The following is a 17,758-nucleotide window of genomic DNA, read 5'->3' on the forward strand; positions in this document are numbered from 1 at the left end:
GTGCCACCTAGCTCCCCCTATTAAGCATTCCTAAGTTCCAAATACTATGTTAAGGGTTAGGTTGCAAATAGAAAGGCAAGAAAGTCTCTGCTTTCAAGGAGTTCACTTTCCAGTTAGGGGAGACAAAATATATAGAAAGTTTTAGATAGAGCAGAGATTAAAAGATCCAGTGGGTACAGCATCAAGGCAAGTGACAATAGCAACATTCAGTGGTTGAGACTGCAACAGCAGGTCATATGGTTAATACCCAAAGGGTCTGAAGAAAATCATGGCAAAACAGAAGGTAAGGCCAAGTGGCCCAGGTGCACCATCTTGTTTGGCAAGAGTAGATAATAATGATATTAATTTCCCCTACACAACCTAGATCCTCTTCCTTATCAAATATAATTATAGTCTCTGAAACAAATGTAGAAAATAACTTTTACTCCTGTAAAATCTGCTTTCAAATTGATGATGTTAGAGTGGTAGAAAAGATAGTAAAGATTGCTAAGAATCACATAATTGTTAGACAACGATTTAGTTATTAGTCATTTTAATTGCAATCTTTGTCCAGTAACCAGTGAGTTGACACACTGTTGAAGGAACTGAACCACGTCTACATTGACCTTCTTACTAGGGGTGTGCAGGTAGATATTTAATAACTTATCTCTCCAGAAAAAAAAATTTATGTATATACACTCTGAAATTTAATCTGTATTATTAACACTTTAATAAGTCTAGACAACATACAGAATAATAAATCAAGCCCCAATTAAAAGAAAATAAAACAACAAAAATAAAATAAATAAATAATAAAATAAATAATAAAAAAACCAAGTCAGTTCATATTGGCTCCAGCACACTCCTAGCTGAAAACATAAAGAAATTGTTATGGATCGTCATCAAATCATATACCCATATATGTACATATATACTTACATACACACATAACTGACTAAAGATGCAGATGAAATGGTTATCAAATTTGCAGATGAAAGAAATTGGGAGGGAAAGCTAACGCATTCAACAACTGATCCAAGATCCAAAAAAGTTCTTGGTAAGCTAAAAAAAATTAGGCTTGGGCTTATAAGATAAAGTTTAATACAGATAAATATAAAATCTTAAACAAATATGATTAAGGAAGAGTATTACTAGAATGCAGTTTGTCTGAAAACTATTTGGGGGTTTTAGGAAGTGGCAAGCTCAATATTAATTCACAATGTGGCACAGTAGTCCTAAAATGATAGAAATCTTAGGCTGAAGGAGTGAAGGAGGTGACAGTTCCATGTACACTGCTCTGGTCATACCTTATCAGAGGCATCATGTTCATTTCTGGTACCTAGAATAGTGAAGGGCCCCAAAATTATGGTATGCAAATATATTTTTAAAGAAACTAAGAATGTTTAGCTTTGAGAAGACTTAAAGCAGATATGATAATTCTTCATATATTTGTGAAAGAAGGACTAGAATTCTTTTTCTTGGTCCCTACAAATAAAATTCAGAACCATTGGTAAAAAAAAAAAAGACAAATTTGAGACTGATATGATAAGATATTTCTAATAATCAAAACTAGCAAAAGCAGAATGAGCAGCTTTGGTAACCCATTAAAAGGGTCATAGAAAGCACTGGGAAATAATGGGGTTTCTTGTACTAGAAAGCAAAAGGAAATGACCCACTTGTCAGGTATCCAGGTATTGTGAAGAAGGGATGTTATTTCAGGTATATGCTGGACTAGACTTTTCCAACTATGAGATTTGATCATTTTGGGATTCTTGCCTAAGCAAAGGGCTTTTCCCTTTTCTTTATTCAATTTATTGCTCCAAATATGCCTTTAAAAGTTTTTATATCAGTTGTATTCAGTACTTTTCACAAGCCACATTTCATTTTCTGTTAATCTTTATTTTCATAGGTTTATGTCATTCTTTTATGTTAATCCTTAGTTATATTACTTTCCTCCCACCTTTTTGTTTTTATTCTTTTAAACTCAGAATTGCTATTGCCTATATTTTTCCTCTTATTAGGATAATTTGTGGTTGTTTACACTATTGAAATATTCACAACTTCCAATTCCTCTTGACCTATAATCCTTTCTGAAGTATTTGTCTTTAGCATCAACCTAGCCCACATCTGGACTTTTTGTAATCTGCTTGAAATCTTACTGAAGTGCTTCCTTCCTTTGCATGAACAAATTCCATGATACATGGTCATTTCCCCCCAAGGTAGCTGCCACTTTCATATCACCAGCCTGCTTTCACTTGTTAGTAAATCCAGAGTAGCAGTTTCCCTTTTTTGCTTTCTTTGCCTTCTGAGAGATGAAATTGTCAGTAAGGTAATTCAAGAATTTATCAGATGCTCTGACTTGACAGAGTGAGCCTTGAAACAGATGGTCAGATAGCCAGAGAAGTCTCTACTCACTATTCTATCTTGCCTCTGTGTCAATCTGATAATATATATTTGGAAAGCATCATCCTAGCCAAGGAGGCTATGTATGCTCCAAAGGTTACATTATTTTTATTTTCCTCTTTTTTTAACCTTTACCCAAATGCTCTGCGTTAAACTTCTATGCCTAAACACTCAAATTTACAGAGATAAAACCATAAGCTGCAAAGTTTATTAATTTCTCTGCAAATGTATACCTGCCTCACATGCAACACTCTCTCGTTCTACTAAATCCTTTTCTTTTTTTCTAATAAAGTGTTTAATATGGGAGGTGAGAAATATAAATATACAGTCAACATAAATATGTAAATGAAATGACAAGTTATTTCAAAAGCAAATTGAGATTAAGAAGGCAGGAATTATCCCAGTGGGGTGGAGGATGGATAAAGTTATATAAGGAAAGGCTCTTGGAGGAGCAGACCTCAAATAGCAGTTTCAAGAGAGAAAAGAATGTGGTATATTGGGAAGAAAGATGGAGGTGGTCATATGAAACATCATTCAAGTCATATGAAACATCCTAGGAAGAATTCCAGAAGCAGGAAACTGAACACTGGATTGGAAAGTGAAGCTCCCAGAAGGCTAAACTTTTCTGGATGACAATCTTTGGAATGTTTGTTTCAAGAGGGCTATAGAATTTTTTAAAGGCTAAGAAATATGGATCGAGACTACCTGTGTATACGCAAATTGTAGACTATATAATAGTCTCCTCCCTTCCCCAGGCATGAACAAACACATATCAGTAAGCATGACTAAATGACACACATCATTCCTGCATTTGCTTTCCTCTCCCCAGAGGGATCTCTTTTTTTTAAACTCGTTTATGAATATTTAGGTATTTGGAATCATTGGGCATCTCAGGAGAAAGGGACGATTCTATCATATTTGTCTATCACTGCAGGTGTGAGATTTTAAATAAAGAATGTGGACCAGAAAGGAATACTGAAGGAAATGGATGAATAATTATATTGAAGAACTTTTGTTTGATTAAGATTTTGGGGGGGGGAGGAGGAGGGAAAGGCTGACAAACCCTGAATGATAAAAATCACAGTGTCTGAAATGAAACCCTTTGCTAGAGTTAGTGGATCTAGATAGAAGAGAAAGAATTCTTGTTTAGATAGTTAATACTGGTTTGAACGGGAGAGCAAAATAAATGGTTTTTATTCATCCTAGGCAATGTCATCATGGAGGTTTGTTTTTATCTTGTTTTTAAATTGTAGCATATGTTTAATTCATTCACCTGAATTAATTTACTTCTTTCTTTCCTTGTTTTGTTGTTGTTGCTGCTGTTTTAGCTTCTGTTTCAAGGTCGGAACCCAGGAATTAGTTGGGAATATTCTGTCCCTAAACTGGAAAATGAGAAGAAGCATGGGTCAAAGCACAACTATACATGGGCCATCATCCGTTCTGAATGTTCAGCTACCTGTGGTGGAGGTAATTCAGTACTGACATCAATGTATAAGTATATATATATTTATTGAGGACACATTATGTGCTAAGCCCTGTACTGGGCCCTAAGAATAAACTGACAAAAATGAATAAACCCTAAAAGAATTTGCCTTCTAGAGAGGAAAATTATATATACACAGAAAGAATATACAAAGTTATGAAGAGTAAATACAAAATAATCTCATGGATGGGGAGAATACTTACAAGTAAAGGTATCAGAAAGGCTTTGGTTGTACCTGAACCCTTGATGGGCATAAAATTCTAAGAGTTGGAAGTGAGAAGAGAACATGCCAGCCATAGGGACCAACCTGTTCAAAGGGTCAGAGACAGATGATAAAAAGTCACGTATGAGGAATAGGATGTCAGCCAGGCTAGTTGGTATATACAATGCACGAGCATGTATAATGTGTGATCATTCTGGAAAGATTAAGAATATAGTGCCTGTGTTCACCAGTTACTTTTCATGCCTATGGAATACTGTTATAATGTGGGATTAGTGGATGGTTATTTAAGTATTTTGTTCTCCTCAAGGAAAGTTCCCTAAATAGCAACCTCTTAGAAAAAAGTTAATTCATTTAGCAGAGTTTAAAAAGCAAACAAATAGTGTGTGGGGGGGGTAGATTTCTTTATTGTTTGCAATTGTAGAAAATCATCAAATGAAACTTGGGAAGAATCTATACATTTATTTTGTTCATTTTCCAAAGATAAGACAAAGTTCATCTCTATGAAATTCACAAGCTATGAAAGGTACATTATCTTCCAAGTCTAAATTAACAAAATAGGACTCTTTTGGTGGATGTTGGAGCTCTGAGTAATGTTACTGATTTCACCTAGGTTGTGACTTAGAAAAAGTGACTGAATGCCTAGGATTCTGTTCTCATAACATTTAATGAAAAACTTGTTACACCATCTGTACTTATTCCATGAAACTATTTTAATTATTATGTGTAATCTTTTTGAAGGATAGAAGGAGAAAAAAAAACAGAAGTATAGTAAATAATACTAAAAAATAAATAATCTAAGAGTCACTGACTGCCTTTTGGAAACAAGTAGAGTTATATGAAGTTATACATATCCTCACTATACCACCATCCTAAGCCTCTCTCAGCCATATCTTAATTTTGGTACCTGACAACTAATTGAATATTAGAAGGTAGAGATGATTTAGGAGGTAGAGGTTAGAGACGACACCCCTAGGGTAATGTTAAAGTAGCTAATTACAGCTTGTCTATATTTAGTTTCTGTGGCTAGCCCTGAGGTATATCATAGTTCAACTCTGAAATTGATAAGCAGTCACCTTCCACTTTGCTCTTCACTCCTTAATCAACTGCCTTAGGAGAAGGGAAGGAAGAGGAAGAGAAAGAGGAAAAGAGGTAGCTGAGGATACAACCTTTCTCTGTGTAGATGAAGCACAGCAGTTCTTTGGATATCAGTGGTCAGAGTTGTTTAACAAACCTGACTAAGACAGATATGGACACCAGCCAAGACTTTCATTTGCTTAGTGTAGCTGCCAAACACAGTAGTAACACATCCAACCACTGAGATGGCTGTGGTGAAATCCAGAGAGATACTCACTGAGTACCTGGATTTTAGATTCACTGTAGTCATCCATTAGACACCTTCCCTTTCTAAGTACTTTTGTGCCAGAATAATATTCACAGCATCAATAGTGACTGTAAATATGCTGGCACAGTTCTCAATTGCAAAATAAAACAGGATCTCTATATATAAAATAAAAGCAAAACATTTATACAGACACCAGAAAGTCAAATTCATCATAGTAGTAATGAAGTTAATACACCATAGCACAGCATGAAGTCACACCATCCTTTGACCTTCCCACAAACAAACACTTACAAGTGTAACTGTCACAGCAGTTACAAGCCTAGCTGTCTCCCTGGGTATGTCCTCTCTCTCCCACCATCTCTCTGGCTCTAACTCCAGATTCCTGTGGACTCTACTCCATCCTACAACAAACTTCTCCCACCAAAGACTCCATGTGATTACATTTGGCCTATTTGGGGACAGGGAAGATCTTCAAATCAAGGAAGATCTTTAAATTTCCTTAGGTTTATTAAGGGGCAGAGGAGATCTTCAAATTCCCATCATTTACAAATCCTACATCAGTTCCCACTCTGAGTAGATGAACAATTTCTTCTGTGGCTACTATGAGAATTGGGGGAAATATTTCATCTTAAAAGGCACCACTGACCCTCTTTCACAGCAATAATACATTGGTATATAATCTATAACAGCAATAATACATTGGTACTTCATTAATATTATCTTTGAAAAAAGACTACGTTCCAACTTTTATTATGGTTACTTCAATATTGAAATGCCATTGTATATGACCCATAAAGAGCCCTCAACTGATGATAAATTTAACTCATGAATTTTTGGTTGTGAAGGAACCTGTTCTTGGCTTTGAGATTTGTTGACATGTAGTCAATTCTCTACACTACCAGATCCTCCTTATAAATGATCCAGGGGAGCCTTTATTTTTGGACATTTCTAAACCCCATTGAACTGAAAATCCCACCTCAGACACTGAGACCGTCTGGGGCTTTCTGAGTTCAGAGAGCTGCTGTACCTGAACCTCAGTTGTCTCTCTCCTCTCCCTTTGCCTTTCCCACAATGACTTGTTGCTTGAATCACACACTTTTTCTCTCTTTCCCAAGAAGACGTAGATCATGCTGGTTTTTAAGCAAAGTATTTTGAAAGAAGAAAAGAATATAAATTAGAAATATTGTATGGGCTAAGTAAACTAGAATGCTATATGATGGAGAGTAATTAGAAATATGGAGTAAAGAATTTTATGTAGCATAATGGGATAGTACTCAATTTGTTAGTCTGTCTTAGCTCACTAAAATTTTTCCTGACTGAAACCGTGGCCAACATTATTTACTTATGGGCTGGGAGCCAATACCCCATGTGTAGTTTACTCCATTATGTCCCCCAAAGGAAAATGGTATCTTTCTTGTCCAGAGCATTCCCTATTGATTCAGAATTATGTCCATCTGAGTGTTCTATATTGAGTTCATTTGCCTGTTCCACAATTCCAGACTTACTCTTAGTAAACCAGGCGGCCTCCTGATTACTGCTGGGACATTTGGGTATTCCATTCACATTCCTGCCTAATCTCTTGGCTACTTTCCCATTCTCATAACCAAGAGAAAAACAAGGCAATACAAACAGGTATAACCAATTTTCCCATTACCTAAAAAATAGAGTAATTCAACTTAATGTATATTTTATCTCCAAATTACGAAAGGCAATCTCTTTCATTTCAATACTAATGTGGTTTAATTTCTATTCATAACATTAGTTTTCAAGTTCAGCAAGCATTTATCAAGTACCTACTGTGTATTATGCTAGGCAATGAGTATGTAAAGAAAAACAAAATGGCTCTCAAATTCAAGAATGGATAAAAGCATGATATTGTGAGGTACCAATGAGATAATGGATATAAAAGCACTTTCCAAACCTTAAATGCCAGTTATTATAAATGCCAGTTATTATTACCATTATTCATCTGCAATCACCAGGCCTTCAGTATGGTGACATCTTTGCCTTCTACTTCACTCTTGCTCAGCTCAAACAAGGTTTATGGGGCAATGCAGAGGTGTGCTGGTAAATATCTAACAACTAGTATCTCCAGGGGGAAAAAACAGTATGGAAACAAAATTTTTAGTTTAAACTAAAATATTCATACTTTCTTAAGTCTAGACAATCAATAAAACAATACATTTAATCCTGATTTTTAGTGATTGCTTATTTCTGAGATGCAAATACTAAAATTTAATAATCAGCTCTCAATGAATGAATTAGACTAAAGTCTCTCAGCCAAAGTAAAGCAAAGTTTATTAAAGATTCACCATAATGGGGAGACTCTTAAGGACCCTAAGTATTTATTTGTGAAGCTTGTACTGACAAGCAGGCCAGAATAATCTGACAGAGTGAGGCTGTGCTAGATTAATCTCAGCCCTTTCATGAAAGCAAGATGGATCTTATATACAGAAAGATTGTGGGAGTGATCTAAGGGGTGGTCTAGAGGAGGAGTCTAAGGAGGATCTTGAGGAGACTGAGGTCAGACTTCAGTAATGAGATTAAGGGTGGGAAATAGCTGGAGACTTCCTGGGGATGACAATGGAAGGCTAGGCTAGTTTAAAGGTAATCAATTTGGGTATAGATATTTTGATAGGATCAAGGGTGGGAAGTAGCTAGACAATGGAGGGCTAGGCTAGGTTAAGACTAACAGAGATTTGGGCCTAGGATAATGAAAAGCTTATGACCTCAGGCAAATGTCTCAGCAAGTGGGAAGGTTCTTTCAGAGTTCAAGGGGTTTCCCAGAACCTATACCCTATCACATGAACCAAGAAAGGTTTTTGTTTGTTTTTTGTTCCTTTAAAGATAAAGGAGCCTGAGGGGTGGGCAGGTGGTACAGTGAGTAAGAACACCTGTCCAGGCATTGGGAGACCCAGGATCAATTCCAGCCTCAGATACTTGGCACCCACACAAAATAACTGGCCTTGTAACCTTGAGCAAGCTACTTAACCCCAATTGCTTAAAAAAAAAAGATAAAGGAGCCTGTCCATGTTAATTAAGCTGTGTCAAAGGAACCAATAAATAGAGTTTGAAAATGATATAGGGAATAATTGAATAGTTAAGTTCTTTAAAGAGTAAGAAGGGGATACTATTAAGGGCACAAATTAAGATATAGAAAAGGGAAAAAGCTTACCTTTTTCTTAGCAATTGTAGTAAAAGAAGAGAGAATTGATAATAATGTAGAGAGAATTTGGAATGTAGAATAGAAAATAGAGGATTCATTGTAAATAACTAAGTTTTCTCAGTTAAAAAGTAGTTGAAAACCTCTCCAGGAAGAGATGGGAGAGTGGTTGGTAGCTTAGGCTTGAGTGGAGAGGGCAAGATTTAGAAAAGCCACTATAGAGACTGTTGCAGAGTAATAAGGAAGAATAAAAGGATTGGTGTACAACAGTGAAGGCACAGTTGAATAATAATAATTAATAATAATAATTAACATTATATAATGTTTTAAGGTTTGCCAAAAAACTTAACATGTCACTTAACATGTCACTTAATCCCCAAAAACACAGTGAGATAGGTGATATTATTATCTCTATTTTTAGGTGATAATAGAGGAGGAAACTGAGGCTGAAAGTAGTTAATTGACATGCCCATAGTCACACAACTATGCAGGATTTAGATTTGGGGCTTCCTGACTCCAAGTCAAGCATTCCATCCAACTGCTTCTTGAGTTGAGTTGAGTTACCATAAATTTGTATTGTCCAGAACCATCTTGATTGTTCAAATTCTTCTCTGATCATTCAGCCTTGGGGGATGAAGAGCACTGGAGATACTTGGGATGGGTTGGTAGGTGTTGGGATTTGGCTATGTGCTATTAGGAATAAGACAATGGACAGAGGAAACTAGGTAAAACAGTTGAATTGGTTAAAAAAATGGGGTTGAGATTCTAAAAGGAGGACTATAGTTATAGGCAAGGAGAAGGTGGGGGTGAGTAGAGACATTAGAGGTCATAGTGAGGACAAAGAATGAATTTAGGAGTAATGAAGGAGAGAGAAAACTCTAAAAACAGGGTATAGTAACCAGAGAAGATTTTCAGAGTTCAAGATCATAGAGGTAGGAAAGTGGGTTGGTGGTAAGGGTAAAGGTATGAATATCCTCCTGGGTGACTGAGCTATAATGGAAGTTTATGTTCAATGTTAACTGGAAGCCCAGGGCATCAGTGGGAATATTTAATAAGGATGAGGGCAGATTTTGGATTAGAAAGAAAATTAAGGGTCAAGTACTAAACTCATTGAAAAAGAAGGAAGGTTAATCTGGTCGCAAGTAAACCTACAAAGATGCCTTTCTTTGACAGTTCTTAATGCAGAATATAGGTTATATAGTGCAACAAACTCAAAATACATTTAGTACTTTTTTTTTTAATAAGCAATCGGGGTTAAGTAACTTGCTCAAGGTTACATGGCCAGTTATTTCTGGGTGTGGTACTAAGTATCAGAGCCCAGATTTGATCCCAGGTCATCCTGACTCTGGGGCCAGTGATCTTACTCACTGAGCCACCTGGCCTCCCCCATTTAGTACTTTCTATATATAAATAATTGTGGTAGATGATGAGGTAGCAAGATAAGTAAAGGCAAATTTTAAAACAGTCATACTTGCCTTCAAGGAACTTAAAATGTAATAGAGAAGGATATGTGCAAGAGACTTACAAGTAGAGTATTTGGATTTTGTCCACCCATCATGAATGATTTCTTTATAGTATTGTCTCTGTGTTTAAAAGAACAATATACATATGTTGAGTTTGAGTACAAAGTGAGCATATACTCATTTTCACTCTTAAAGGTTTATGGGACATGGCTTGTGAAAACCAAGCAAAAGTGAGATGAACAAGAATTACCCATGATACCATTGACAATTCACCTCAACCAAGATAAAGAAAATGCTATGTTAAACCTTTGTAAGAATAATTTACTTCTTCATTTTCCCTGTTACCTTCTAAGTGAGTGATGGTGGGGAGAATATTTGCAGGTCTTGAACTACAATAATAAAATATTGCAGGAAAACTTCACAATGAATGGCCATTTATATAAATGAGTTGGCTTCAATTCATTTTTTATATTTTCCAGATTTTAGTAATAATCATAAAATTATACATCATTTGGATTATTAATAATATTGTTTGGGGGAAAAAGAAAAATGTACATGTGCAAGGAGTCAAGTTCTAATGTATTGAAACAGAAGATACTGAAAATAGATTTGGAAGATTTATGGCAGTGATATACTAGACAGATGAAATGAAGAGAAGAATCCAAAAAGAACTGGAAGTTGGAGGAAACAATGGCATAGTTTGAAAAATCACACCATATATATGCTTGAAATAATTTAAATCTTCATTCCATTAGACACTAAAAGAACAAAAAAATTAGAGGTTGGGTGCTAGCCAGAACTATAATGCAGGCATTAAAAACTTTCTGGGGGGAATAGAAATTACTGTTGTCTCATGAGTAGTAGAACAAGCACATGTAGGAAACTCAATTGAAGTATGTTAGGAATTTTATAATGAAGGTAAGTTAGAAAACAGGTGGGAAAATGTACTAAATTCCAATATAAGAACATGCAAAAGCTAGTAGTACTAATGCAACATGTCATTTTTTTTAGTACTTTCAAGAAGAAATCTATTACAGAACTACATAGCTTTGACTATCTTTAAAAATAATACAGAAAAATGAAATTGAGAACATTTATCTTCCTATCCCCTCAAACTCTTCCCCTACCCTCTCCTCTTATCTTCTTTTTCTTTTCTCTTAAAACCATAAATTTAGAGCTAGCAGAAACCTTAGCAGTGATCAAGATCTCTGTGCCCCACCTCATTTCACAGATGAGAAAGCTGAATGTGTTAGCCTAGTTCACACAGGTTAAACTGGCAGATTCTAGACTTGAACTCAAGACCTAAAACTTCAGATCTCAGTACACTTTCCATGGCACCATTCTTTAGTCTTGTTCCTGAATAATTATAAACAAAAACTCAATGAAATAAATATTACAAAACTTTGGGGAGGGGGGTCAGTTTTGGTCCTAACAGGTCACTATTTGGTTAATTCTATAAAGAAAGTATAGTAAGAAAACCATATATTTGCATGGTCTTTTATGTTTTTTAATCTAATGGAAAAAAAATTTCTAAAGCATTGCTGCTATCCAGTAGCTTATATTTTGATGACTCCATGACTACAGAAAAGTGGATAAAAACCTCTGCCAATGTAGATTGAAAACCCTGTATTCTGTGTGATTCTTGTCCTTACCTTTAGAGAGTTCTCTCACAATATTAAAAGTTTTTCTTGTGTTCTACAATATCATGGAAAAACTATTGTGTCATTTGGATCATCAATTTGCTTTCTTTTATCCATGATAAGGGATCAGCTTCACTACTCTTTTTGTCACTATTTTGTTGTGTTTTTTGGGCCATATATTGTGTTTTGATCATAATAAGATGCTGCCATAATAGCCCCATCATTCATTTTTTCTATTATCTTTGAGGTAACTTATCTTTTTATTCTTCTAAAGCTATAGTATCACAATGTTTTATGATTTACAATTATTTAACATCATTGGGGAAAAAATGTATTAAAGAAATGGATGTATGGGTTTGTTATTTTTGTTGTTTATGACTCAGTAGTTTGAGGTAATTATAGTATGAATTTCATAACAATCTCAAAAAACATGTCAGTAGATAAATATATTTAAAAGTTTATGGCTTCCATGCAAAAATGAATACAATGAATGACAACAAAAGCTATGATGAAAAAATATGACTTGAGGTGGAGTTGTGAAAGAGGCCAGACCTTACAGACTACTCAGTAGCCACATGTCTCTATGCCATGAGCACTCCTCAAGAAGAGAGTCTCCAAAGCCAAGAACATGGTAAACACTTGTGGAAAATTGCTAACACATACAGGGAATAAAGGATAGAGGCAGTCATTTCAGAATCACCTTGCTGATCATGAAGGGACTAGAGCAAAAGTCAAAGTAAATATCAAATTAGAATATAGGCTAGTGATGGGAAAGTATAGTATGGGATGACTGAAACTCCAACCCAACCTGTTCACATTAGATAGATGTAAGTAAGCACTTCCGCTCCTTCCTTCCCCCAAAAAAGTTAAGAGGGAAAAAGTAAGGATATTTTCACTTAATCATTGCAACTTATTCAAAGCAACCTTTATTTAGGAAAATAAAAATTAATGGAATCAAAACAGTCATGAAAAGAGGAGACCAAAAGTGCCTAGATACAGTAATCTCTTTATTCTTTCAAAGTTCCTTTCATAAAAAGTTTTTATTCAAATCATACTCTGTGATATGTTAAATGTTTGGAGGTCACAGAAAAAAAACTATTAATTTTATATTGCTACTAACTTATCACTCTTAGCATAATGTCCAAAAATAATTATTGCACTCTTAGAGACCTAATGAACACAAGAAGTGCTTTTTTTTGGGTGGTGATTGTATTAACTGCACTTAGTTTCTTATTCAGTCATTTTTTTCAAGAACTACATAGAGTCAGATGTGTTGATTGTTCCTATTTTAATGAAACAATAAGGCTTTAAAATTTGTGAGGTCAGATTATCACTTTTATCAACCAATTAGCAAACATTTATTAATTGTTTAATAATTAATTATTATTGTTTAATAATTAATACATTAATACAGAAACATTAATACTGTGTGTCAAGCACTATGCTAGGTGCTGGGGATACAAAGGCATAGCTGAAAAAAAAAAGTCCTGATAGCATGGAATCAAAGGGTCAGACAGGAAGGAATGGATAAAAGATAGATGATTGACTAGAGGGACTAATTTTAAATGGAATTTAATTCATATCCTTTGATAATGTAGTGCTATGGTGCATTGAATTTCAGTACCCTAGATTTTAAATAGGACCATTTCAAAGTCCTAAATTTAATAACAGGTAAAACAGGCAGTGATCTCACATAAGAATAAAAGGTTTTTTCTTGTGATAAAAAAGTAAAGACTGGTTTTTCCCAGATCCAATTGGAGTTACTACCTTGATCAGCCTTTGAAATACTTATTAAAGTCTTCACAGTTTTAAAATATAGCAGTCATTTCCTGCATACTGTTTATGCTAATTTTCTTTATTTGAAACTTTTTATTTCTTCTAGATGTAATCATCTCATTATAAATGGTTATCATAATTATAAGGATTATCAAGACTTGTTTACAGGGTCCTAAACTATGGGATTTTAATGACTTATTGGCATATGGTGACAGAAATATAGTGTAACTCATCTCTGATGATGCTATTAAGTTTACAAAAGACTTCAATTAGCTTCTACTCCCAACTAAATTTTGTCAAATTCCAAAAATTAGTTAAGCTAAATTATTTCATTATTTGTGACTCAGAAATAATTATCATTACATATACACTAGAGGCGTATGAGTGTAGAAATCTATTAATAGAGCTAAGTTTCAATCAATAAAATATTATATATATATATATATATATATTCATTCCCTTTCCCAGCCCCCGCCATCTGAAATGAGAAAAAAAATTAATTATTTTAAAGGAAATCTAAATATAGTATGTATTTAGACTATCCAACCCCTGACATACAATTATAAATGATTTATACTAACACTTTTCTATATTCTTGAATTGAAAGGGAGAATGCTGACATCATTTTTATTTAAATATGACAACCTGATTTTCAGTTTTTTCTTACTTCTTTCATTAGATTTTTAATTTGAGATCTAGTTAGCATGTAGTTTATTCAGTCTCTGCTCAAAAATTTTACATCACTTCCCCTAGATATCTTTAATCAGTCAATGAGTTTGCCTTTGTCGTGCACAGAAAACAATTTTACACAAAATCAATAGAGAAGAGGTGATTGGTTTAATGGACTCAGTTGTAAGTCAGCAATATGCTTTGCATATTTTTAGCCTCTACTTTCCCTTTCACCTCTAATCTCCAAGTAGCAGACCTCATAGCATCATTGAATTGTTTATTCTCTCCTTACATGAAAAACTGAATATTCTCATTTGCTATCTTGAGTATCTCCCCAGATTATTTAGCAAGAACTGCTAAAATAGATAAGCAGATCCCTCCCCTTTTGCATCTTTCACTTTTTTCCACTTTCATTTTTGTCCCATATCTCCAATTCTTCCTTCATATATCTAAATGCTCTTAGTCTTATGTCATACTAAGTTCCCTAGATGTACCTCATGCACTTGTCACTTAGTCCATTTAAAATTAGGAAGTCTTATAAGTTACATTCATTCATTTAAGTCTGTTGTTCAATACAATTAAAATACACATCTAAACTGATATAATCATACTATGGCAAACTAATTAAACTAACTAAATGTATTAAGCAAAGTAATTGTTTGATTAAAGATATCTAGGGGAAGTGATGTAAAATTTTTGAGCAGAGACTAAATAAACTAAGAAAGTGATCAAATGTTCATATCATTTGACCCAGAGATTCCATTGTTAGGCAAAGGAGAACAAAGACAGAAAGAAATATTTATAGCAACACCTTTTATAATACCAAAGAACTAAGAACAAAGTAAATGTCCCTCAATCTAGGAATGACTAAACAGATTGTGATTCATGAATGTCATATAATACTACTGCATTGTCAGAAACAGTGAACATAAAGTTGCAGGAAAGCATGGGAAGGCTCATATTAGCCAATACAAAGTGAAGTAAGCAGAGCCAGGAAAACCCTTTACACAATGAATACAATAAGGTAAACTGAAGCATAACAGGTGAAACACCACTTTATTATAAAGATCAAGGATAGTCCCAAAATAGGAAGGAAAAATTGTATCACCCCCAGAAAGAGGGAGGACTATTCAAAGTATAGAAAAATGCATACTGTCAAATTTGGTTGATGTGATGGAGTTTTGTTGAACTTGCTTCCCCTACCTACCCCCACTCCTACCTCCTACCCCACCCCTATACTGTTCTCTGTTTTCTTTTTTGATATATCTTGAAATCAAAGTGATGTAAAAACAAAAGATATAATTAATTTGGTTTTTAAAATAAAGGATTGAGCCACCAGATATCAGAAATGATGAGTCTATCTTGGCTTTTTCCAAACACTCTAAGGCATTAGCTCATTCATCCCAGTGAGTTTTCAACCTCCCAGTAGGCCATTTGTGGTCTCATGAAATCCAATGTGTAAGTTAGATCTATTGTCTGTCATCTATTGCCTGTCATCTTTGCTTCACACAAGTCAAATACATTCCCGTCTGCCAGATTATTATTATACATAGGCATGTATTACAGAAGGGAGGAGTGAGATTCTTGTTATAAAGGGAAAACATTCTTAACATAGAAAAAGAACTTCTTCACTTTTGCCAGATTCTTTTTGTTTTCTCTTAGGGCAATTACTATTTCTTAAATTATACACACACACACACACACACACACACACACACACACACATACATATGTATATATGCCTATATACACATATGTATATATGCATGTATAAATAATATGTTTAGAAAAATATTTGTGTAAAAGGTTCAATTGGTTCATTGTATCCTAAATAACTTAAATAATCTTTTATATTGCTGTGTTTCTATTCCAAGTGGAAATGCTAATTAAAATCTGGAGTTTCAGGTTTGGTTTAAAATTCCTCAATAGGTTGCACTATGTCCTGGTATGATGATTGTCCTTTAAATTAAAAATGCTCTTGTAATCTCCTTTAAAGAATGTCATAAAAATTTTAAAGCTGACCAGAGCACCAGATGCCTTTCTTAAGCTACAATTTGTCTAATTTTCAAATTAAAATATTTTTGTTTATACAACATTATCTCAAGATTTCGAACTTGGCTATAGTGGTTAGCCAAAACTTTTCCCTAAGGTTTGTGGAAGGGAAGAGCGGGAACATCTTTAATCCTTGCCCCTTCTTAATCAGCCCTTTCCTTTAATTTGAAAGATAAATCTTCAGAGTTATCTCATTTAAACTAAGGGAGATCGTCATAGATTGCATATTGTGAAAGGGCTTCTGTATCTAAACATGCAATTATTTTTAACCACTTCATATCCTAGATAGAGTGGAGAGTGTGCTAGAACTGCAAGTGTTAGTATTAAAAATAACTCGGTTCTAATTTTGTCTTCAAGGAATTTAAACTTATCCTCACTCAGCTTCTTCTTTTCTAAAAATGATAATACTAACCCATAGTACTTACCTTACAGGGCTGTTGTGGAAATCAAATGAGACAATTTACATAAAGCACTTTGAAAACCTTAAAGTTCTGTAGAAATTATTATTAATAAGAGTCTACATAATTGTAGCAGCAAGTACCCTGGAATACCCAGGATGGCTGCTAGCAGAGGTTCCTAGATCTGTTTTTCTAAAGGAAAGCAACTCAAATGGGTTAACAATCTTGCTTTAATCAAACATATGTCATTTACCTAGTTCAGGGGGAAAAGGTCAACACCCCAAACTTCAAAGAATACAAAGAGAGGTTATAAGCAGACAGAGAAACAGATCAGCAGAGAGGCTTCCAACTGTGTGACCATTACATCAGTCCCAGTTACCAGAGAGGGAAGCACCGATACCTGGGTTTAAAAGCTGGGGTGCTCAACAGCTACCCAGAGTCTCATCTGGTCAAATCACAGAACTCTTCTCAAAGTGTGCCCCAAAGCAAAACCTTATATCAGGGTATATATAGCCTTCTCCAGATTCAGAGATCATCACAACCCTCAGGACCCACTGCCCAATCACAAAGTAACAAGGTGTGGGCATTCCTGAAAACCAAGCCTCCCACCACAGCCTCTGTGTGACCACATTCAGCCTATCAGGGGGTAGAGTATATTTCTAAATCAGGGAAGGTTCTTAGAGTCACTTAAGCCTATCAAAGGGCCAAGGGGCAGGGAAGATCTTCAGATTCCCATTCCTATAGCAATAATAATAAACATGTTAGCACTGTTTCACCAAAACAACAACAAAATATGTAAAGTTTTTTACATGTCACATATCATTTTATCACATTGAGACAATTTTATCCTTTGCTATTGTATCATTTCTCATTATATATTTCATTAATCATAAAATAGTAGAATCAAAGAAGTATGAAAGAATTTTAAAGTCATTGCATCAGCAATACCCAATGCAGGTATCAATTATATAATACCACAGAAAGATCTTGCAGTTTTTATTTCCAATAACAAGGAGCTTAGAACTTCTGATTTCATTGTCGAATGGATCTCATTGTTAGAAAAGTTTTCTTTATATTGAACAGGAATCTGTTTACCCATAAACTTTCACTCATTGGCCCTAGTATTATCTTTTGGAGCTATAAAGAAAAGGGGGGTCAATAGATTTT

The 17,758-nt window shown here is 34.7% G+C and overlaps 1 protein-coding gene across 1 annotated transcript in view; it reads left to right on the plus strand.

Annotated features, from left to right (window-relative positions):
* ADAMTS16 (ADAM metallopeptidase with thrombospondin type 1 motif 16) overlaps positions 1-17,758 on the plus strand; it is a 248,323-nt gene that overhangs the window by 146,097 nt on the left and 84,468 nt on the right. The window contains exon 17 of the mRNA XM_069076863.1: positions 3,711-3,849. Coding sequence (XP_068932964.1) covers positions 3,711-3,849 — 139 coding nt within the window. The remainder of the gene's footprint in view (positions 1-3,710; positions 3,850-17,758) is intronic.

This window comes from Petaurus breviceps, unplaced genomic scaffold (assembly GCF_028583685.1).
Source record: "Petaurus breviceps papuanus isolate PSGF00001 unplaced genomic scaffold, PetGlider_PUasm1.0 151, whole genome shotgun sequence".
NCBI classification, from domain to species: Eukaryota; Metazoa; Chordata; class Mammalia; order Diprotodontia; family Petauridae; genus Petaurus; species Petaurus breviceps.